Here is a 25548-nt window from a genome sequence, read left to right as displayed (position 1 = left end):
TACTAATCAGCAAGAATGTTGCTACTACGTCAGGCCCAAAGAGAAATGGTGGTCTCAGAAAAACTCTAACCACTTAAAAAAGTACAAACATTTTCAGGTCATTCCTTTTTTACCACTTATAACTATCACCATTGGCAAATGACCTATGATCTCCTGGCAGATTTCACCTAACCTGTTTAAGAGTGAGGTGAGTGAAGCTTGGATGTATACAGAGCTCCATCCAGCCACTGATGAAGCTCAGTACTAAAGTGCAAAGTGAGCAATACTCAGCAAACTACACTGTGAAACAGAAGCTTATATCACACTGGTATTGTGAAAAGCATACCTTGGTTAAGACTGATAGGGGAAAAGGAGTCCTAAGTGATTAACAGCAGAATACAAGTTGATGCCTATCAATAGGCTGTTGTTTGACATAGGAGTATGTAAGAGAAAATCACAGGAATCCTTAAAAAACAAAATAAACAAAAGCCACCCTATATACTTGAAGAAACTAAAAAAGGAAAGAGCTAAATATATTTTATCACCCTATTAAAGTAGACTTTTATTAGATTTTCAAAGAAATCTGAACTTGTGGGTATGGTAGACTTTTTCAAAGATGGTAGCAGTTAACTACTCCCATTTCTTTACAATGTGATGTTGTAATTCTTTCCATCTAGGAGTGGAATCTATTTCCTCCTCTTGAATCTGGACAGGGTTTGTGATAATCTATCACCCATAAAATGAGGCCTTGGAAGTTTAAACTCCCTTACTATTGGAAAACTGTCCTGAGATACCATGTGGGGAATCTGGGTCTAGCCTATTGGGAGGATTAGAGTGCATATACAGTAGGGATGAGAGGACCCAGCCGAAGTCCAACCAGCCAGGGATATTAGATAGCCAGGTATGTTATACAGTGTACCTTAGACCAGCAGAGCTATAAAATAGCTAAAAGTGTGGGGTAAACCACAGAATACTGAGATAATGAGGCACAACGCTTATCCTTGCACCTAAATAAACAAGCAAACACAAATATTAGATAAAAGGCATAGATACACTATCCTTCACAGCAAATATATATATATATATATATATATAAGTAATATTTACTTGTTTTGAATATAACCAATCCATGTAATAGCCTTCCATTATTCCTATACTGCACAGCAAGGATATTCTTGGGGTATTTAAGAAAAAACAATGGATGGGGAAAGACAATTAGGAATCCTATTTATACTTATCAATATGTTTTCATAAGATAGAGCATGAACTGCATTAATAAATTAATATATACAAAATGGAATTTTCCCTAATCATATCTTCTATACTATCCTTTGCTTTTCTTAAGTAAATGAACCCTTCCCTGGCTACCTAGAGAAGAACCAGTGACAACTACTGCCACAGATCATTATTCAACTGTACTGTACTTATTTATAAATATTTGCTTTAGCAGGGCTATAAGCGTTTTTCAGATAGGGTATCTGAATTTGTTTTAGATAGTACAGCATAACAGCACTATGGCATAATTTCTGAAAGTATGGGATCTGGAACCAGGTTACCTAGTTTTGCCAGTAATTTATTAGCTATGTGACCTTCAATGATTACCCATGGTTCCATTTCTTCACTGTAAAATGGAGATAACAATATTCTGTACTTCAAGGTGTTATTGCGAGTATTAAAAAGTTATATGTAAGATGCTTAGAAGAGTGGTTGTCACATAGTAAGTGGTCAGCAAGTGTTAACTATCATAATTGCTGCTGCTGCCACCATCTTTCTATCCCAAATGTGTAAAAAAGTAGAGTACCTGCCTAGCAAGCACAAGGCCTGAGTGCAAACCCCAGAAATGCCAACCCCCTACCCCCGAAAAAAGCAAGTTTCAGAGAGAGATGTTCAACATGGTATTTGCACAAATTTTTAAAATATGCAAAGCAATATATTGCTCAGCAATATAGACACATTCTTTTAAGTTTAAAACACATACAGGAATGATAAGCACCATGTTAAAATGGTGGTTACATTTGAAGTTGGAGAGAAGAGAATGGATCTAGAAGAGATACAGAGGGGGCTTCAAGTACATTGCTTATAAAAATTTCTCTTATATATAGTAAATAATTAAAATTTTATAAATTTGTGTAGTAGCACATAACAGCAGTTCATTATATTTTCCTTTCTTTTCGGTATGCTTGGGTTTCTTAGATTTTTAGACATTATAATGAACTAAAAGTAAAGCATCAGTAATGACGAAAATTTCATGATTTGCAGGGACAAAAAGTAAAACTTATCTGCTTGTATATACTACTGGAGTCCACTATAAGCTCAAGTGATATTTTCTCTTCTAGTCAGAAACCTCAATGGTGGAATAATTTTTTTGCTATAGTAAATTAGTTTCGATAATTATATAATCAGATATGGAGCTAAAGTGGCCCTCAAATATTAATGGTCAACTACTATAGGCAAAAGTGCCTCTGCTTAAGAGATGAGGACTCTCAATGTCAGTCCTTCACTTATCCAAAGGACAGATCTGGAATTTTAGCAGAATGTCAGGAATATAGCCAAGGACCAAGCCTTAATTCCTTTAACACAAGGTGCCTTCATTAAAAATGTAACTTTCAGTATTCAGTAGAAGTTTATAACAATTGCTAAAAAATTTTAACAAAACAAAAACACACACAAAAATCCCAAAAACTTTAAAAAGGAAACACTGTAATGTAAGCTGAAGAAAAACAGCAAGTTTATCATTTTACAATTATGTTAAATATGCCTCAAATTAAGCAAGCACTTAGGCCGTGGTTAGAGGTATGACCTGGGTCCTCATGGTGTAATGTTTGATGGATGAAGTCCAAACAGTTTGTTTACTCAAGGACATAAATGGCTTTAATCAAAGCAGAACATGCTGTTAAAATGTTGACCTTAAAGCAGAAGTGTAAATAAGACTGTGATTTATGAATCTGCTAATACCCTTCTCTGCTATAGGTATTAGAAGGATTGAGTATTTGGCTGTGGTAAATATACCAAGAATGTAGACTTGTTAAAGCAGTATTAGGTATCCTTATAAAACTCCACTTCGATTAAGAGTTACAAATTGTTTTCTCTCCTTCTAGGCCTTAAAGAATGCGTGCCAGAAATAGTGATACCCAGGGCTCAGCCCAAGAGGAATTTCCAAGACATAGTAAAGACCACAGTTTCCAGGACATGAAGCACAGACAGCAAGACAAAGACCTTACTAGAGAGTCAGATGCACTTCTTTCATGTCCCCAGTCAGAGAAGCCACACAGTGGCAATGGCCACCAAGCAGAAGACCTCTCAAGAGATGACCTATTATTTCTCCTCAGCATTCTGGAAGGAGAACTACAGGTCAGCTGGATTGGGGTCACCTCTGCTGTAACTCAGGGGAAGGCTACTTGTGAGTTTGGTGTGCATGCTGCCACAGAAATAGATTATTTGTGGTTCATACCTGTGTGTACATGAAAGCAAAGCACAAATACATATACACAGAATTCTTTTCGGCCAACTCAAAGCGCAGTTTAATTGTATTTATAAGGGTGGTGTTAGGACATACAACTGGCATGTACATTGTGAAAGGTAAACATCCTCCACCCAAGCAGACGTACACGGGTAATAATGCCACAACTTCTAGATAGCCTTAAATATCAATAGGGGTTTTGTACTCCATGTAAACTTGCACCTAGACTTGTCCGGCATTATTAACCTTTTTTATTTATGGAGAAAACTAAAAACAGCTGATACACATAAAGGAATATCCCAAATGCCGGTCCAATGAAGGATGTCATATTATCTTCTATCAGATCAATAAAAATGTAGTCCCCAGTGTTATATGGGAATTACTTTTCAAACTATTACCAATGTGTAATTAGTTTGTAGGAAGAGTGAAGGAAGAACAGTTTTATTAACTTTTCCCAAAGGTACTATAACCAAATATGATTCATTTGTATTTGAGAAAGAAGAAAAACACTTTCAACTATCACAAGATACCACTTGCTGAGGCTGCTGGTACAGAAAACAAGCTTTCTGAAATACCTTTTGTTCTTACAGGCTCGAGATGAAGTCATAGGCATTTTAAGAGCTGAAAAACTGGACTTAGCTTTGTTGGAAGCTCAGTATGGGTTTGTCACTCCAAAAAAGGTGTTAGAGGCTCTCCAGCGAGATGCTTTTCAAGCAAAATCTGCCCCTTGGCAGGAGGACATCTATGAGAAACCAATGAATGAGGTATGCACAACATTGTGGGCTGGCAGTTGGGAGGCAGAAGCTCACCGACCAGCTGAGCATTGGGTCTGTCAAGTGACACGGACACTTTATAGTTTTACTTCCTAATGCATTTAAAACCTACCAAAACTAGATAAATACTATAAGTTCTGTGGAAGAGAAAGATGAATAATGGATAGGATGTTTTCCACTAGGTGTGTTTCTTGAGACTGGACGGAAATCTCTCTCCTCTCCCTCCCCAACCCCACGATGATGCATGCATGCATACTCAAACTCTTATTGGTCTGTATTTCTTGAAGGCAATTCAGGCTAAAATAAAAAACAGATGAACTCCAACCATCAAAGTTAATTTCTTTGAAAACAGTGAGGTATTATGTCATAGAAATTTTGAGCTGGAATGGAAATGATCTGAAGTGCCCAAGAAATGAGAGTTTCAGAAAATATATATTTTAGATAAACGCATATTCTCTTTTTCTTCACAAGTTTAAAGACAGCAAAGTCCTTTCCTCTACCAAATGTGTGCAGTAATTACAATAGCAAGGGTGAGCAGCTGTAACATGGCAACAACGACAAAGTACTTCTTCCTCTCTTCCTGGCTGACATTTCTGAAACTCTCTGGCGTACTTATTTTATTCTTCTGGTTTCTTGTGACTTCAATGGAAATTTTCATATATTTTCATTTTTATAAAAAGGAAGCAACTAAGGGTATGAGTTAAGGCTGGAGCAAGTGCAAGCAAGTTCTGGACAAATTTCCACATAAGCTTTGGCAATCTACCTCATGACTGACCTCTAATGTCCTTGCTATTCTAGTCTTGGGAGTCTCGTGAGAAAAGACTATTATCTTGCCAAATTCTGAAGTAGTTTGGTCATATGAATCTACTCCTCTGAAGGGTGAGGATGAGACCACCCAAAGTCTGTTGACATGCACCTTAATCCAAATTTTAAACAACAGAAGCTAACACTGCATACAAAACAACCAACTTAAAACTATATAGTGGCTCTCAACATACTGACTGTGCAACATTAGGCACAAGTTCTCCAACCTATGTGAGCTCAAATGCAAAGTTATGATCAGTAAATATATTCTCCCAAAATAATTTAACATTTCAGAGTGAAATGAAGCAGAATTATTTCAAACTTACATTGAAATCAATAGGAAAAGTTTGTTACAAAATAATTCTATGATACACATGCAAAAATGGAAATAGTCTGATTCTCTGCAAATGTTTTCAATCCTCACTCTGTAAAATAACCAGCAAAGTTCTCCATAATCTGTCTTATTTTAGGAATTCAACTTTGAATACATATACCAAATCCAAAGATTTGTAGACTCTTCAACACACACACACACTCTCATGGTCTCACCTCTATGATTTGCCAGTTTTCCTGTCTTTCTTTCTACTTTCCCTTATAGACTTCTACTATCTTAACTATCAGTCTATTCAATTCCTTGAAGTCCACATAACCACCTACACAATTCAGTTGTCTACTCTTTTCCTGTAATGGGGCCAGAGGAGGAAACCCAGAGAATAAAGAGTAAAGGGAAATTCTGATGAGAATTCCTTAGATGGGGCTAATGAGAATAATTGCTGGAAGGATTGTTCAGATAGTTTCTACTTCTTGGGCGTCTATTGTGTTGGTGTGTGTTAATTTAGTGGTAAGTATGAGTGAAATGACATAAAGCACTAGAGAGCTAATGAGGTACACAATTATTAGTGTATGATCATGGAAGAGAGGGAGGGAGGGGAGCAAGGGCAGTGTTCCCAGTAAGACCTCAAGTGTCTGTACGCCCTAGTCACATTGGAATAAGTATCTGCATGGCAATGTCTGTTCTTTAGCTGTCTCCCATTTTACAATGTTAACATCTACACTTCACTTTTGTTTTCTTCACAATGTTCTTTCTGAAAAATCTAAAAATGTGTCAATCAAGTCTAGGATAAACTAGAGGAGAGTTATCTAATTGTTAAGGCAAAATAATAACTTAGAAGAACAAAACTGTTCTCAGTTAAAGAGGGTAGGAACCTCTTTAAAAACTGTTCTCAATTAAAGGTAGGAACAATGACTTAGGATGAAAATCTGTTAAGGGGCCTGTGAATTACAAGAAAAGATGGAGGGTGGTCAAGAGGGAGAGAAGAGGCAAGAGCTCAGTCCACAACTTTCTATTCCTTTCAAACCTAGGGTTCTAAATTATAAGTTAAAAAAAGATACTTAACAGCCTAATAGATGTATTGTTCTCGATATTACAAAACAAAAAAATCTAACAACATTTTGAGGTTATCAAGGTGCTTCAATAAAAGAATCTGAATACCATAATGGCATAATCTTAAAGTATTTATTTTAAGCAAATGTATAATTTAATCTCTACATTTCACTTTATTCATTTACTTAATATTTACTGAAGAGCTGATGGATAAAAATAGTTGTGATTCCTGCCTTCAGGTGTTTAATATCTAAGAAAGTCCCAGACAACAAGTGATTCAATAAATAAATATATGACCACAGAATACCATGAGACACAATTTAGACAGAAGCCTCGGGAAGGTAAAGATCCAAAGGATGAATAGGGATTAGTCAGGTAGAACATAAAGGACTTCCATTTCCAGCAATAATAAAGACTATAAATCATGAAGCTATCACTAAATAATTAAAATGTTAGATTAAATATAAAAAACACTATCAAGTGTATGGTTGAACTACAATGAAGAAAGAGAAATTCTGAAACTAGGAACTAAGAGAAATTTCTATATGACAGCATCTAGCTTTACATATTTTGCACTTTTCTTCTGTATAATCCATAAACATTCAGGGCAAAAAAACCAAAGAACATAGTCATTTTCTGATGTAACCTCTAACCTTTCTCCTTTATCTGACAATGGCTGGATGTGTTAGTAAAAATATTTACAGTAGCCAGCAAAAATATTTCTATAAGCCTTTCCTAAAGCAAGATGGCTAGCAATAACTTAACAATACATGAAAGTGGCTATGAACCACATCATATATTACTTTCAATGTCAACTAAATTTTCCTGTAGCAGGACCTTCAAGACGTTCATAATCTTTCCAAAACTATCTGTCATAAAAGGAAGTATGATGGAGGATAACTCAAAATAGAAAAAAGACAAAGTTCAGAATTGATTACAATGAAAAATCTCATACTATTTTTTTTTCAGTCCTGGATTTTAAATTCAGTGCTTTGTGCTTGCTAGGCAGGTGTTCTATCACTTAGGCCATACATCCAGACCAAATATCTTATTTTTGTAAAGTTTATAAAATATGCAACTAGGTGAAAACATTGCTTGGACTCTTACAAGGTCTTAGAGGATGCCTATGCAAGTGAAAAACCTTAAAGCTTAAGCTTTATCAACTTCATGGAAAATTCTCCTCCCTTTTCACTTTCTGTCTATGTGCATGAAGGGACAGAGGTGGCATCAAGGAGAAAGAAAAGAAGAGAAAAGCATCAGGTAAAATGAGAGCTACAAGGAAATGAAAAGGGATGGAGCAAGAAAGCACATACAGATGAAGAGGTTATGAATGTTAAAGGATTTAGAAAAGTTATATGAGCAGAAGCAGAAATAAAAACAGAATATTAATGCTTGGTAGACTATGCTCAATCAAGTCAGAGATAGGAATAAGAAAGCAAAGATGTGCCCAGGCCTGGAACTTAGAGAGAAACGGATGGGCTTCAAATAGGTACCCCAAGGAAAGAAAATGGATGCTGACCAGGCATAAGAAAAAGAGCCACAGTAAGTCCACCTAAATTGGAAAATGACCAGGATGCTACCAAAATTGAGTGAGTAAAGATCACTGAGGTTAACAGAAGGCCAATGAGAATAAGAAAAAACTCACCACTCAAAGTGAGTATGCAGCTGTGTGTAGTAGCAAATATCTGTAATCCCAGCACTCAGGCAAAGTAAGGTAGATCTCTAATTTGAGGACAGCAAGACCCTGTCTCAAAACAAACAAACAAAACTAAATCAAAACAAAAAAACAGAGTAAAGATGAAACAAGGAAGGACTTTCAGAAGGGTCTGGCAATGACAGTGCAGAACTATGAATGTCATGCCTCCACTTACAGGGTCTGATTTTGAAGGCAATGAGAAAATAGTATCTTTCAGAATTCTAGTATAATCAAGGAAAATCGGCATTCAGTACAAAGAAGGGGTACATTATGAATATATTTGGTTACCTCTGATCTATTAAAAAGTCAATGTCTCGCCTCTCTAGAATAGATTTATCTCTACCAGTATATTCATGGTAATCGAAAGACAATTTAAAAAAGGATAATCTACAAAGAGTCAATGGAAAAGAACAAAAAGAATCACAGCCATAGCACAGAAAGACAACCAAATCCAAATCAGGGTAGTCTGCGAAGGTCATTATTATTTTCTAAATGAATATTAGGCTGTATTAAAAGTAAAAAGATGGTAAATCTCTCTGTGTGTCATTCTCTATGACATAAAAGGATCACCAAAAATCCAACCTAATCAGACACACTGATCTCTTCTTCCTAGGCAAGGAGCTGCATTTTTTTTTGGTGGGGGCAGGGGTAGATAGATAAATTGCAAGCTGGAAGCTTATCAGTACACAGGAAACATTAGGAAGTTTTCTGAATCTGATGCCCCCCTGAAATGACAAGAGTCTTCCTTCCTATTTTCTTCCACAGCTTCAACCTGAAAAGTGAGAGCAGGAATTAAAAAACAAAAACATTAAAAAAAAAAACCCAAGAAACAGAGGGGGAAGTGATCCTCTGAACATCCTTTATTACTTTATGATACACCACCTGACATTATTTTTAACTGTCCTATGTGTGTATCTTTCTAGTGAGAGTGCCAACAAAGTTCAAACTTTTCTTGAATTTCTCCATGGCAATTATCACAGAACTTAGGTACTCCTGGCAAAATAGGCACTTAAATACTTGTGCAAAAATTGTGGCACCAGAATTTATCTTATAAATCATCAAATTCAGCCACTTAATTTATAAATAAAGAACCTGATATAGTATAGTCAAGTGGTTTGGCCAAACTCACATATGTTCAGGGAAGATCAGGTCCATCATTTAATTTGTCAGGAATGAGGAACAGACTGATATGCAAATCACTTGTGTACTTTTTAAAAGGCATTCTGGACATGGAGAAATGAAGTCAAGGAATAAAATTTCAAATACAGGCTAAAACATCTCCAGAATCAGTTTGGGAGCTTTCCCTCTGCAAGTTCACCATTCTACAACTTTCCAATTATTGCTGTTACAAACACAAGGTGCCTGTTGTCTCTACTGAATAAATGTAGCAAATTCAAACCAGTCTTTAGAGTCATGGAATGTGACAGAAGGGAAAGCCTAGAGAATTAGGCTATGCTATGTAGGAGAAAACTATTCTACCCAGCAGTCAACAGAGAGCAGGAAAGGTTTTGGAGAAAGGGGAAAAGGTTTCTGAAAAAAGCAGTCTTGAAATGTGGCAGTGAGTTCTAAGAAGCCCCTCACATCCAGTGTGGCTAAAAGTTGAATGAGAAAAGTGGGAAATGGAATGAAACTGGACCTGAAGTGGCAGGGGGTGAGGAACTTTTGGCCCTGAACAGGAGAATGAGTCCCCCATCAGTGGAAGCTCATTCTGTCAGTGATGAGGACAGATTGGAAGGGGGGAAAGGAGACTATTTAGGTGATAAATGAAGGGAAATGATTCATTCTTTCCAGTCGTCCTTCTCAAGTGCCTAGGAATGAGCAAACAAATGACCACCAACATTTAAGGAAGAAGAAACACAATGGAAAGCAAGAGTGGATTAAATTGCCTTCTATGTTCTCTCTTTGGGCTGACTGAAGATTAACATATATGTTTGAACAACTACTAACATCTATCTAAGAACTTTTTTATTTTCTATGTAAATAGTCATTTAACCTTACGAAAATATCTGTAATTACTAAATTATTAATTCTAGGGTCAATCTTGGTACAAATTAAATTGAATTTTTTTTTCTAAATCAACTAATTAACTTCCCTAATGCAGGCTAGTAGAGTGGCTCAAGGAGTAAGAGCACTTGCCTAGCAAATATGAAGTCCTGAGTTTGAACCTCAGTACCACAAAAAAAAAAAAAAAAAAAAAAAAAAAAGACAATGCACAGGAAACTGTAAGATAGATTTTTCAGAAGGCTATAAGTAGCCATTGTCAGAGGGCTTGGGACCTGCTTCCAGGACAAATCAACACTATCAGCTGACAATGCCTCTGCCAGCAGGCAACACAATTTAGTAGTTCTAGTTTCCACAAAAGAATGGGCCACATTAATTAAAAATGATCAACAATTACATAATCCAGTCTTTTGTGAGTATATGCTAAACTATTATAGCAAATCCATATCAGAAAATTAAACAACGAACAGAAGCATTTAGAAGTCTGAGAAAATTCTCTGGGTTCTATACGCTGAAATACGCACTTTCTGTAATGAAATTACTTGGTCCCTTTGTATTTTGGATTCTGAGTCAAGTAGATGCTTTTTTAGTATATACACAAAAAATCCTAAAACTGCTAGTTGGCATTAAATTCAAAGTGAGTCACAATTCTTAGCCTTTTATGATAACAGCACAACTCAAAATAGCAAAACTCAACATAGTATCAGTTGTAACATCTAATATTTTATTCTGTTTTATTGTTTTTACATTTACTTACAGGTATACACATTTGGGCCACCCATTCCCCCTCCCCCCTTCCATTTAGTCTAAAACAATCACATGTTTTCAAAAGTATATTCTTAATTTACCACTGGCAAAGATCCTGAACCACTTCTGTTTTAATTGGCCCCCCCCATCTAGCTAATTTCTTTCTTATTTATGGCCTTCTTGTTTGTTTTTAACATGTAAACATACACTGGATACCTATCACCAGCAAGACATTGTGTTAGAAGCTAAGAATTCAAGAAAAATTAGATGTAGGCCCTGTCCTTAAGGAGTTCATGGTGTAGTAAAGAAGACAAGCACATACATCAGGCAAAGAATGATCACTTTATAAAAAAGATATAAGTATGGTATTATAAAAAACCACAAAGGATTTAGTGTTTATATTTGGTAACATCCACTCTACACATCAACAAAGATTGAGTATCTATCTACCTACTTCTGTATCTGCCTAGCTATTTGTAGGTAGGCACTACTGTACTGTAGAGTAGACTGGGGCACAAAGGATCATAAGGGCAGCTGCAGAATCCAGCCAAGATTTTCTTATTCTCTATCATTTTCATATGGTTTCTCTGGAAAGAATAATAACAGTATCAGAAAAAGAGTATGTGGAAACTGTTCTGGTGCCCACAGAAACACAGATTTTTCTCTTCAGAAAAGTTGGATGATAGTAAAAAAACATTTATTATTAAAATGCACCAAAAAGGGTCAGTTAACACAATGATAAAAACTACGCAAGGTGATTTTAAAAAATCACTGAATTAATTAATAAACACACAGACATATCTGGGATGTACCTAAATGAAGGAAGAATGGAAGTATTGTGAACAATTTGTGACTAACAGGCAATAAATGCATTTTCTTTTGTAGTTGGACAAAGTTGTAGAAAAACATAAAGAATCTCACAGACAAATCTTGGAAAAACTGTTAATGGTAGAGAAATCCCATAAGCAAACTATATTGGAGTTGGAGGAAGAGAAGAGAAAACATAAAGAATATATGGAGAACAGTGATAAATTCATAAGCTTACTAGAACAAGAATGTGAAAGGTAAGACTACTTTGGATGAAACTATGACCCATTCTGCAAACTATTACTAACCTATTACTATGGGCTGGGTTCTTTTTTTTGTTGTTGTTCTGTGAAGATATGGGCTGGGTTCTGTATCAAGTATAGAAGGATAAATATGACAAAGACTGTTATTAAAGGTCTCATAGTCTAGCTATAGCAAGGGGTGTGAGTGCCACATGAGAAAAGGAAAAGGCTAGTTATAAGCAGGTGGACTTTATACCGTTGACAAGATGGACCCAATGAAACACTGTGGGAAGAATGAGATAGTTGAGTATGCTTTCTTAAGGAACTATTAAAGCAACATGAACAAAATATTGGAGTAGCTTTAGAGTTGAGGCAGAAAGCATTCTAAGGAGGTAAATATGGAGATGAGGGGATGAGTAGTAGTATAAATAGGAAATATTTATGATGTACTGTTAACATGAGTTGGTAACTGATGAGAACGGAGAGAAGAGGAAGGGCAAGAGGGAGTTATTTAGAAGCACTCCAATTATCCATAAAGACATGAAACACGGGAATGAGCACAGATTTTTGTTTTGATTTTCTTTGTTCTGCTTTGCTTCGCTTTACGTGCTGCTGTAGGATTTTCATCAGGGTGGATAACTTACAAAGGAAGGAGTGGGCAGAAGATGAGTCCTCATTTAGACATGTTAATGTATGAAGCACCTTAGCATATTCCAACATCCAGCAGAAAGATTATGTAGAAAGACAATGTATAATCAGAAGTACAAGTCTGGAAAAGGATGGGCTGGTGATGTTCATTTGCAGTGGTTAACAGTTGAAACTGTTGGTACAGTCAAGAGAGAGAAAGCTGAGAATGGAGCCCTGGAATACAACAATACTTGCAGGTTTTCTAAAAGAAAAGGGACCAAGAAAGGAAGCTGAGAAAGAATGGCAGAATGTTGAAAGAACCAGAAGAGAAAGAAGGTAATGAAACAAAGCCAGGAAAAACTTTCTAAATAGAGTGAACAGTCAAATAGCAACTATTTATGCAAAAAAAAAAGGATAAGAAATGTTTCAGGATTTGGTGTCAAGGAAGACACTGAGGGAGCTTCATGAAACATTTCAATAAAGTTACGGTCAGAAGTCAAGTTGCAGTGCTTTCAAGAATAAATAATAAATGAGACTGTAGAAGTTCAATATGTGAACTAGTATTTGGAGAAATATAGCTACAGAAAAGGAGAGTTTGGTTGGTAAACACTTTACCACCACTTGTAGGGCCACTTTGTTTCACTTTGATCCTCTATTCTGAATCAATTTAGAAAGTATTAGCATGTATAGCATCTATATTAAATTGAAAGGGCAATTAAACCTCTCTATGCTGCAAAGACAGAAAGAAATTTTTGCAATGTTAAATTTTTACTAGGTGTTTATTTTCCTTTTGTTATTTCCATGTGTATGTTTATGAATTACAGAGCTAATGATGCTGGTGTCTAATGACCATACAAAAATGCAGAAAAAAATTTATCTATGAGCTCCCTTTTCCAAAACACAAGCATTCTAAACTACTTTATTCAAATATTTCCAACTCACATTTTAGGTAAATAAAGTCTGATCAATATTTAGGCATCTAAACTAATGGCAAACTTTCATTTCTTTCAGTGCATATCATGATAGCACTTGTTCAGAGTGTAAGAGAATCCATGATCCTTACACCCAGCTATTTTTTTTTTCAAATTTGTTTTCTAGTTACTACATGGTAGGGGTGTGTGTGTGTGGTGGGGGGCAGGGGTTCTTAATAGTCTTCCCCTCATGAACACTGAGATATCTCAGAGCAGATTAAAGGAACACAAGAAATCTGGCACCAAGGGAAGACTGACTCAGACATTACAATATACAGTTGTTATTCAATGAGACAATGTTATATTAAATATTATTTTGAACCCCTGTGGTTTGGCACTAGTGGCTTCATTTGGCCTCCATACTTACTTGACACTAACATGCTAAACACAGACACTTTCTTTCATCTCTCATTATTGTTGAGTATTTACTGACCACGGTCAGAGTGTTATCTGTCATAGAACAAAGAGGTACAGGCGGTCCCTGCCCAGGGGGCTGACCACAGAAGGCAAGATGATACAGACTTAGGGTAGGAATGTGAAAGGCTGTTGGGTTACAGTTCTAATATTTACTATTGTATTTCTGTGGAGGAAGGCTGGAGATGGCTATCCAGAAGTAATTCTGTTAACACTAGGAAGCAGATGATGATCATTGTTTAAACCCAGAAAGAAAAGACAAACAACACTGAGAAACCAAGTATCAATAGTAATACAGGTCATAGACCGGAGGAGAAGAAAAAGAGGTAAATGTTAAGTGTACATCATGTAATTGATACATGTATTATGTGAATTTAGGAGGAAGAATTTAAGATATATCTTTTAGTCTCATAGGATACAAAGTTTGTCTTGAAAAATAGTAAAACTGAACATGCCATTACCACCAAATAGGAAAGAGTGACTAAATTAGAATATCTTTCAATCCCTGGATGGCCATTTTAAAAGATATGTGAATATTCACCTATTTCTGTTTGCCAAGGAATGGTTTCCAGATGGAACTCTTTGGGTGTAAGAATCTTAAACCTATTCTCAGCTTATACAGTATACAGATAATTCTTCCTTTCTTCACCTGTACAATATCACAATTTCTGTATCTTGGCATTGTTGGTGCATTCACATTTACCCTTTCTGCTCATCTGCCTTCTGCAGGGAGACTTGCAGGCCACATGAGGCAGAACTGAATTCTTCCTACTTCATGGCCATTTGCATCAAAGTAATAAGTGAATACTACCTAACAAAATGGGCAGTGGGGGGCCATGATTTCAGGTAAACAAACTTTGAGGAGATGCTTACAAGAGTGAAATATTATCAGTAGCAATGTATTTCATTTTCAGGTGTCATGGCAAAACATATACCATTAAGCAGTCCTTCAAACTTAGTGAGGGTACTTCCTCTTAAGCACAGTCACCCCTCACAAAAGCAGGACTAACTTGTCCAATGGTCAAAAAACAATGTTTACTTACTCAATCAAAGTGACGAAAGCCACTCCCAAAGTAGTGGGCTCAGTACTACAGCAGAACAAAAGATATAACCCCATATAAAGGGGGTTGGGTGAGAATAGCTACAGACGACAGTCTGATTAAAATTCCGAAAAAAACAGTGAGGATCTGGCACTCATTTTAAGTGTTGGTTAATATCTATATGGAAATAAAAATTTAAAAATACATGATGGGGGTAGTTAATGAGACCTTAGAGGATGTAATAATGGATTTCAAAGCTCAAATTCTGTGTTTTTTTTGGAGAATTCATTTTATGTGGAAAAGTCTAAAGAAGCCTGATGTCACACATTGAATTCAGGCCAGAGTGTTTGCCAAGTGATGTCACTTTCGTAATCAGTAAGCAATGGCTTTCCCACTGAAGTCAAGTCAGGAGGGATCAGGTCAGGAAAAGCCTGTTCCCAGGCTTGCTAATGTAAAGTTTCCTTAGCTGTAATCTGTATGGTTTGGTCTGTCCATATGGCAATATTATAGCAATGTTTCATGGCAACATTATTTTAGTTTCACTGGGTAGATATGTGTGTCACTGATGACCTGAATTATGTACTGGCTATATTGCAAGTGGAGTCTATGTGAAAGGTTTGCCAGTAATTTTTGGCCTTTCTGGATAGCTTCACAGGAAAGCCAAAACAAAAATCACTGTTAATCAGTGTAATTTTGCAAAATTTTCCCATAAGTGAAATGCCAATTTTGTGTGTACTTTCAAAAAAACTTCCAGAATATTCTTTTTTAGTTTCAATGAGTAGAAAGGCTGTGAAGCAAAAACTCTTTTTTTGAAATCATGCAATCTTTTTCAGAATACTAAAACAACCATGTATAATAACCACATATGTTACTGCATTTCTTTGAAATAAACACTAAAGCAGGAAACAAATATTATGGCAACTGTACAAAAATGTGGCTTTGACCATAAGTTTTATTTTTTTAAGCCTCGAATTATTTTTCATAATACTTGGCCAAGTAGGTTAACACTGATATTCATCTTATTTTAAAAATCAGGAGTTCACATGCTAGCTTCTCAGAAACAACACAGTGAGGAAGGAATTACAAGCAAAATTAATTTCTTCTTCGTATCCTTCCCAGGTTAGATAGACAGTGATACTGGAGCCCTAGGGATCTTTAGAGGAAAGTCAAGAGGGGTCGAGATTTAAGACTTGTTGTTTTGAACTCACCATGGCCAAGTCCTTTACTATTAGGTGTTAGTGAAGAACAAACCTTTTCTGCTACTCCCTTCAAGTAATTTTACAAAGATTCTATTGTGGACCCTTCTCTACTAGACAGGCCTATTATTTTGCAGACTTTCATTAGACAAAAAGACTGAAACAATGCTTGGAACCTATTTGACCCTATGGTTAGCTAAGTATATTGGACTTCCTTCAAAAAACATCAAATCTCTCCAGAGGCTTTGGATATTCCCTTGGAATACATAAATAAAGAAGAGTATCAATTAACTAATGTTTTAGTTAAACTAATTAGCTAGTTATTTTGCAAGCTAGTGGTCCTTGTCATTCAATCACTCAAAACAAAAAAATTAATTAAATACCTCCTACAGCCATATCTTGTGCTAGTTATTGGGTGAAGAAGGCAGATGTGATCTCCACCTACATAAAACCACAAATATTTTATTTTGTAAAACAGAGATACTACTGTAGTCTTCACATCTTGTAAGTGATGTTTCTAAGGCACTATGAAATCATGATGGATAGGAAAAAAGGCACCATTATGGTAAAATAACATAATGTGATGTTCACAAAGACAACTCTTTAAAGAGAAATCAATAAACACGTAAAACTAGAGAACTTTTATAGTAGAGAATTTGGCACCATGACTACTGCCACTAGAATTTCAGTTTCTTTGGTGTTAAGTCTAAGTTTTAAAAAATATTCTATGAAACAGAACACAATGGATACAATGCTTTAAAAGTCTACTTTGAAATAATATTTGGAAAGCCAGAAGTTTTAAATTTTATGCACACTAAACTATTGTTGTATAATACATTGTACTCAAATGTAATCACTTCCTTTCAGTTTTCTGGCAAGGAGTTATTTGTATTACATATTCTCAAGGGTATGTCTTCCAAGTAGTGAATGGATGCCAGATCTGTATTTGACCTTTGTCATGGGTATCTATACAGTTCTTTGTCAGAACATGGAGATTGACCACAAATATACATTTGCTACTACATTCTATACAGAGTTACAATGTGCATGCTCAGTCTTGTGTTTATATGCTCCATCCCCGACCTACACAGGATCTAGGTAGGGATGCAGAGATTAACTACCCTATGTGAATACGAAAAACATCTGAGTCTGTACCATGACTAACTTCAGCAGATACCTCAAGACCATAACCCTATAACTGTATAATTCAGTGGTTTCTATACAATGCCTCTTAATTACAGGAGTCAAATTTTTGATACAGTGATGCTGCTAGTTTATTATTTTTCCTTCCCAGAAAGATGAGCTAAAATCCACAAATAATTTTGTGTTTGTATTTCTATGCATAATGATTAGTGAATTTATTACTTGCAAAATACTAGGAATATTTTTTTAAAAAACAGTCTAAAAGAAAACACAAGCTCAGCAGCGGAGAAACTGGTACCTTAGCAATAGGGGGGACTCTAGTCTAAAGATGGGATCTATAGCTAGTGTGTAAATTCTATTTCTCAGATCTTGCTTCTTCATATATAAAACAAGGCAGGTCTTATGATTTGCACGTCTCTTTCAGATCTAACAACCTGTGATTATGTGATCATTACGAATAAGTGATTTTAACTATAAGCCTAGGAATATAATTCATACTGTCAAGAGTCAGTAAGAATAACAATGGCACTATCTTCAACTCCAAATCCAAATCTGTATTTCTATTCTTAAAGGACACCTACATTTCAGTACGCCATACTGGTCCTTAAGTGTGACATATTCAAAACTGAACCTAATACCATCTTTGCAAAACTAGGTCCATTCACATTTCTATTCCTGTTAATGCCACCACAATCAATCAATATTATCAGATAATTATAAAAGATACAGAAATTTGAGATTTCTGTAATTTTACCTAGGAAAGACCTATCAATCTAGATCAACCCTGAGATTTTTGAATTTGAAAAGTGAAGCACACCAAGCCCCAGCTAAGAAATCCCAAATCTTATTGATAAATAACTGAAAAGCCAAACTAGATGCCAGGTTTCCTGATCTGCATTCAACATTATTCTCCCCAGAAACATAATTACTAGATACTCAAACTGTGGCCTTAGTGCTATAAGAAATTCAGAAGAAACTTAAGGCACAACTATAATACAGTTGAAAAGACAAGACCATCATAAAATAACCAGTAGATAATTCCGGGAAAACTCAGGTGTTCATTCTATGGTACAGATACCAATGATGTAACATTATGAAATGTCAGGTAAAATGGAGATTAAATACTACAACTATCCAACAGCTAGCAGAGCCCCAAGAGCATGCAGGATGTACAGTAAGTCCTAGCTAAATAAATCTGATAACTGGATCACAGCTACTAGCTTAACAGCCCTATAAAACAGGAAGCCAAAGACAGAATGTGGAAAGGCAACCTCAAACATCTGTTCCATCTGGACTATAAAATAGAGGAAGAAGAGTAATTAAACCCTATCAAAATGGAAATTATTGCCTCGTGAATGGAAACCGAGATAGAAAATTAGAATTAAATTAAATCCTGAACTTGTAACTTGCAGGTAAGCTTTCCTGGCAAGTATGTTAATCCCTCAGATGAGGAGATGAAGTCAAACAGCTTTGGCTAGCCATGAAGATGAAAACAACTGCAAAGAAAGGTCTTATGGAAGAGCAAAGGGTATCAGAACAAACAGCAAAGATTCAAGTTAGGACAACAGCGGTTTAAAATATGGTCCCATTCTCTCATATAATCTCACTGGCTTTCTAAAGTTCAGAAAGGTACTTAATCTCTTTAAGTCTCAGTTTGCTCATCTGTTAAAAAATGATATGTAAGCCAGGTGCCGGTGGCTCACTTCTATAATCCTAGCTATTCTGGAGACAGAGACAAGGAGGATCACAGTTCCAAGCCAGCCCCAGCTAAATAGTTTGCAAGACCATTTCTTGAAAATACCCAACACACAAAAAAAGGGCTGGCAGAATGGCTCAAGTGGTAGCACACCTGCCTAGCAAGTACAAAGCCCTGACTTCAAACCCAGATGCCAAAAAAAGAAAAAGATAAGTATCTCATAGGTTCTTGTGATGACTGAATTAAGTACTACACAGAAAGCACTAAACATGATGACGAGCATAAAGAAAGTAACAAGTAAGCATTACCACTGTGTCAGGGTTTCTCAGAGAAGCAAAACATTACATATACACACATTCATACATACATACCTGTATGTATATGTGTGTGTGTGTTTGTCTGTATGTATATGTTTGTAGGAAGACATTTATTATAAGATACTGGCTCACATAATTATAAAGGCTAAGCAGTTCCATGATCTATCTGCAAATTAGAGACCAGGAAACTCTATAATGTAATTCGAAGGACAGCTGGAAAGCTTTCCAGTCTGGTTTTGAAGGCCTGAGAACCAGGAGTGCCAAACGCAGGAGAAGATTGACAGCTCAGTTCAATCATGCAGGTACAGTTAATACAAGCCTCCCTCAACTTCAAATAAGTTGGATGGTGCCCATCCACACTGGGGAGGGTCATTTCATGTACTTGGTCTACCAATTAAAATACTAATTTTTTTCTGGAAACAACTTCACAGACACATCCAAAAATACTGTTTAACCAGTTATCTGGGCATCCCATGGCCCAGTCAAGATGACACATAAATTTAACCATCACAAGCACTTTTCTTCAAAGTAGTTTATTTATATATTCTGTATATACATACATATATACACATATATATATGTATGCATATGTATATATATTGGGTATTTTGTGGATTGTCAAGAAAGCATTGTTAGGCCTTATCCTAGGTGCTAAGGATATGACCATGAATAAGAGTTTTTAAGGTGCATACTGTTCAGGATAAGAGGGACAGACATAAAAACTAGTGCAATGTGGAGTAACAGGTTGATGATTACAGGGAATACAAAGGAGGACTAAACAACAAATTATTCCCAAGTCATGGTCACATGTTATTTTCATTCACCATAGGAGTACTACTGAATGTTCTAATGATCTAACAAGGTATAATACTGAGCAGCAGTTTCAAAGTGCTCAGTGAACTTTTTTTAACCACTGAGAGTTAATTCCTCTTTTATAGAAGTCATCCTATAAAGATAAGCAGAAATGTAAGTGTGATGGTATTATAAAGGGCACAGCCTAACACCAACACAAAATCAAGACTCACCTAATATGATAGTTTTCAAATGTACCAAAATTTTCCTCTTTGGCTTGTCATTAATCATGAGACTCCTCACATTAATCACATCTTATCTAAAATAATTGTAAAAAGTCAAACATTACTACTCTGTTGTAAGTGGGCTTAGTTTGGATTTATTTTGTTTGTAGTTCCTCCACAGAGCCAAGAGCATAGAAGAAAATGAGTGAATGAAAGATAGGAAAAGTTGCTATTGTTTGAGCTAACATTTTCTCTTATTATAAATTAGCTTATGGATTATTCCCTTCAAAGAGCATAGCTGTGGGAGAATGGGATATAGACAAGTGAATGTTGATGGAGAAAGCAAACTAAGCTTGAGAGCTTGGGGACTGTCCTAGAGAAGGCAGATATAAGAGAGGGTGAGTTGTTTATCAAGGTACTAGAGGGAAGAATGATCCTAAATTCAGACTGTAAAGGTAAATATATCAGAACAATCAGTACCAAAAAGCCTCACTAAAAACAACTCTCTCAATTCATATACTACATAGTTTTCATATCCAATATTTTCCACTAACAAAAATGTCAAGAATACTTTCCTAAATCAACTACTGCTCTACAGTATAACTTTTAAGTAGATGAATACTACTATATCACATAAAAATATCACAATTTATTTAATGTATTCCCTATTAAAAGCATTTAGATGCCTTAGAATTTTTATTATAAGGAACAAAATGATAAATAGTTTTATAGTCTAATTAATTTTATTCCTTCCTTATTGTTGCTTTACAATAAATTCTTAGATGTGGAATTACTGGTCAAAAGTTGTGAACCTATTTAAGGATTTTGAAACCTGCAGCTAAACTGCCCTATGTAAACAGATATTTATACCACTACTGGCAATACCAGAGAATACACCCTGTGTAACTTTTAGGAACCTTGAACCTGGCCTTTAAACATGACATGATGTTAAAAAGTTTACTACAGCATTATTCACAATAGCTAAGCTATGGAAACCACCAAGATGCCCAATTACTGATGAATGGATTAAGAAAATGTAGTATTTATATACAATGTAGTTTTATTCAGCCACAAAGAAGAATAAAATTTTGTCATTTGCAGATAAATGGATGGAACTGGAGAACATCAATTTAAGAGAAGTTAGCCAGGTTTAGAAGTCCAAAAATCATGCATTTTCTCTTATATGTGGAATACAGACCTACTACAAATACAGCAATATTATGAAAAACAGGTCACGCTAAGGGGAGATTACATATGAGAGAAGGAAGGTAAAAGAAAGACATTAAGGTAAATATGACTGATGCACTTTCTATACAAGAATGAATATAGAATTTTTAAACTTGTTGAAATCACCATAAGAAGGGAACTAAGGTAGAAAGAAGAAAAATAGAGAAGATGAACCTACTGGGGTTATACATATATACATGGAAATACCATAAGGAAACTCCCCATCTAGCTATCTTAAAGAAACACAAATGTCATTTTTTCATTTTACGAAACTGGAGAACAGGAGGACAGAACAGGTCCTGTGGGGAGGGGAGGCATTGATACCAGTGGGAGGGGGGAGGATGTGCGGAAAGGGTGCAGGAGGGTGAATATGGTGCATATACTGTGTACAAATATATGTAAATGAAAAAATGAGACCTGTTTATTCCAGGAGTGGGGGGAAGGGAATTAAAGGAGGACAATAGGGGGATTAATTCAAGTCTATCTAATATATTGTAAGAACTTTTGTAAATGCCACAATGTACCCCCAGCACAACAAAAAAATAAATAAAAAATAAAGTGACAGGAGTCTACATCCCAGAAATTAAGACTCATACTTATAAGGAATTACTAAAATGAAACATATATTTAAATATCTAATGCAAAACTGAACACCATGTATACTTATTCCATTAAGATTTGATTCATTTTGTTCATCATTCACATTCGATAATGTCTACTATAGTCTAAAATGGATGAGGTTTGTTTCTTCATTTAGAACATTTTTTCCAAGAAAAAAAAGTACATAAAATCAATGTTAGCAACATGAATCAACACTTCCCTTCTGACTTGGACTTTTATTTTTGAGATGTTATTACTGGGGAAAAATAATACAACATCAAAACTACACTTAAAGTATGCAACATTTTCTGGAAAGATCATTTTGACTGTGTCAATATGATTTTAGTTTACTTCCCTCCCCCACAAAATTCAGATTCATTCCTAGCAGTCTTCCAAAATGCCACTTCTGTTGCTCCTTCTCTGAAAAGTCCACAGCCTCCTCCTGCCATATAGATCCCAAATCAAGTCTTTAAGGCCAATTCCATGATGCTGGCTCACCTTTTCCACCACATGACATATTTTGGCAATAGTTCACAACACCTACTACTGAGCTTACAAGGTCCTGACAAGTCTGATTTGGTTAACAGTATGGGATCTAAGGATTATCTTACCAAATGCACCCTTTAATAATTCAATTGGTTTGGAGTGTATGAGAATTACATAACTATTCCTTCTATTTAATTGAATTTCAACTTGCCAACTCTTACTTCCTCATTTTTCCTCCCTATTTATCATGTACATACAGATACTTGTTTATTTCCATAAGTTTCTCAAAAATGTCCTAAAATATCTGAGAGGCCTGACAGACAGGTAACATAGTTTCAGAAAATGACACAGAAGAAACACGTTAACAGAATTTATGAAGTAGAATGCATTGTCTGAATTTTTAAAAATAATTTCTAACTCATAGTTTTGTTATTTTGAATCTTGCATTTTTGGTTCTAAGTAAATATGGCATTTAAGACATTTCGTGCCATAAGAAACACTGGAATACATTTAAGTAAAGGACACATGTAGGAAGAAAAAAAGAATCACTTGTGGCTGTTCCAACACCATTTAGTAATAAAAATTTCCTTTAAAGGTATAAGAGAGAACTCAAAATTGAATATTTACCAACAGTGCACACAGTGGGGACCAAATATGAATGGCAATTAAAAAGAAGGAACTTGCCTTCATGTCTGTCATTTGTCTATGCCAAATTACTTCCTAGTCTAAATAAATTTGTTTAGATAATAATCCCCTTGACAACACTCCAATAAAAGCATACACTGTTAGGACAAAATTTATATGAAGCTGAAAAGTCTTGTCATGTGTTCATTTGTGGAGCTACAGATAGAGAATGCCAATGGTTTCTTCATGTAGAAGAATTCTGTTGCTTATTTTCACTGGGAGACACTTCCAAAGACAGGTCTGTAAGCCCCACCTATATGCTTCTTAAGTGTCTTTCCCAGAGCTCTTCAGATCTCCTAATAGGGAAGGACTGTAAAAGCAACAGAATCAAGGATTTAATTTAATAGCAGCACCTCCTGCAGTTCAAATGAAGTTTAAATTTATCTGTGGCAAACACCTGATGAAGTGAACAAAATGATCCCGAAGAACCAAAGGCAGCAGTGTCAACATACACTTTCCTTATGCTTCTCCAAATATAAGAGATGCTGTTTATTTGGACAGGGCACTGCCAATGAGGTGCCCTCATTGATTTATCCAATCTATATTGTCTTTAGATATTTTGGGGAGAATCAGAAACATCCCAAAATGTAATGTTAAAACTATGATAAACCTGAGAGCCAGTTGCTCATACCTGTAATCCTACATACTTGGGAGGCTAAGATTAAGAGAATGCAGGTTTAAGGCCCGTAGGGGCAGGGATTTTACAAGCTATCTCCACCAATAGCTGGGTTCTGTGGCACACATACACGGAAGGCTGAAATCCAGAGGACTACAAAAAAGTTTGCAAGACCCCCTCTCATCAGCTGGACACGGTGGCACAAGCCTGTCACTCAGCAATGGTAGGAAGCTTAAAATAGGAGGAGCATGGTCCAGGCCAACTTGGGCAAAAAGTGAGACCCTATCTCCAAAATGACCAGAATAAAAAAGGAGGAGGCATAGCTCAAGTGGTACAGTGCCTGCCCTTAGTTTGAACCCCACTAACACCCACCCACCACACAAATATTATGAGCCTTTGAATCCTTGCCATCTATGGGCACTTTCTTCTTTCAGAAAAGATGATAGAATATTCTTTCATTATTTAGTTTGTTTTCTAATAAGACTATAAATCTGACAAGTAGTTTTAACATTTGCTTATATGGCATGTGGTAAAATTTTCCTAAGAATATGAAATAAAGATAATCATCATCATAAATACTTAAATTTAGGTACAGAAAAAATTATTAACATTCTATTCTCCAAAATGGAATAAAACCAATGCTTTGACTCCTAGTGATGATGAATAATCCTTGGATATTTTTACTTCATCATTAAATTAATCACAAGAATAGTGATAATAATAAACTGCATTTCTTTATGGTGGCAATGAATAAACCAAAACTGTTTAAGAAAGAAACTGCATTCACAATAGCATAAAAAATTAAAATAAAATAATAGGGAGCAAATTAAAGAAGTAAAAGCATAATACCTTGAAAACTACAAAACCATGCTGAAAGAAATTAAAGTATAGCTGAAGAAACAGTAGCAGGGCATTCCATAATCATGGATTAGAAGACATACTATTGTAAATATGATAATGCTCACCAAATTAATCTACAGATTAAATATAATCCTCAAAATCTCAGTTGAGTTCAAAGAAATTGGTATGCTAGGATCACCTATTTCATATGGAAATTCAATATACAAAACAATCAAAAATGAACAAAGTTGGCGAATCCTACTTTAAAACTTACTACAAGGCTACAGTTAAGACAGTGTGGTACTGGCAAAAGGAGATGTAAATAGATCAGTGAAATAGAATTAAGAGTGAAATAAACTCTCACATTGACAGTTGAATGATGTTTGACAGGTGAACTAAGACAATTCAATGGGGGAACAGTGAGAATTTTTTTTTTCAACAAATGGTGCTGGAACAACTGGGTATTACAAGCAAAAGAATAAAGTTGGATTCCACCTCACATAATATCAAAAATTATCTGAAAACAGATCAAAGACATAATTGAAAGACCTAAACTATAAAACTAATCATGGCCATGATTAGACAATGGTTTCTTAGACATGACACCAAAAGCCTAAGCAGCAAAAAGAAAAAAAAAATTCACCTTAAGTGTATTAGTTAGTTTTTTGATCACTATGACCAATTTCCTGACATAAACAACTTAAAGGAGAAAAGATTTATTTTGGTTTACTATTTCAGAGCATTCAGACCATGGCTGCTTATTCTCAGGTGCCTGGGCTGAG

General features: G+C 35.6%; 2 protein-coding genes across 7 annotated transcripts in view; one reads left to right on the top strand and one right to left on the bottom strand.

Moving 5' to 3' along the window:
- Col8a1 (collagen type VIII alpha 1 chain) overlaps nt 1–25548 on the bottom strand; it is a 543304-nt gene that overhangs the window by 264617 nt on the left and 253139 nt on the right. The window lies entirely within an intron of this gene.
- Nucleotides 1–25548, top strand: part of Filip1l (filamin A interacting protein 1 like) — a 269654-nt gene that overhangs the window by 168187 nt on the left and 75919 nt on the right. For all 5 annotated transcript variants that reach the window (XM_074072966.1, XM_020157602.2, XM_020157600.2 and 2 more), the window contains 3 exons: nt 3078–3330; nt 4030–4203; nt 11730–11908. In XM_074072966.1, coding sequence (XP_073929067.1) covers nt 3088–3330; nt 4030–4203; nt 11730–11908 — 596 coding nt within the window. In that variant the 5' untranslated portion in view covers nt 3078–3087. The remainder of the gene's footprint in view (nt 1–3077; nt 3331–4029; nt 4204–11729; nt 11909–25548) is intronic.

This window comes from Castor canadensis, chromosome 5, assembly GCF_047511655.1.
Source record: "Castor canadensis chromosome 5, mCasCan1.hap1v2, whole genome shotgun sequence".
Lineage (NCBI taxonomy): Eukaryota > Metazoa > Chordata > Mammalia > Rodentia > Castoridae > Castor > Castor canadensis.
The sequence above is the reverse complement of the archived record's forward strand: the minus strand, read 5'-3'. Positions and strand labels throughout refer to the sequence as shown.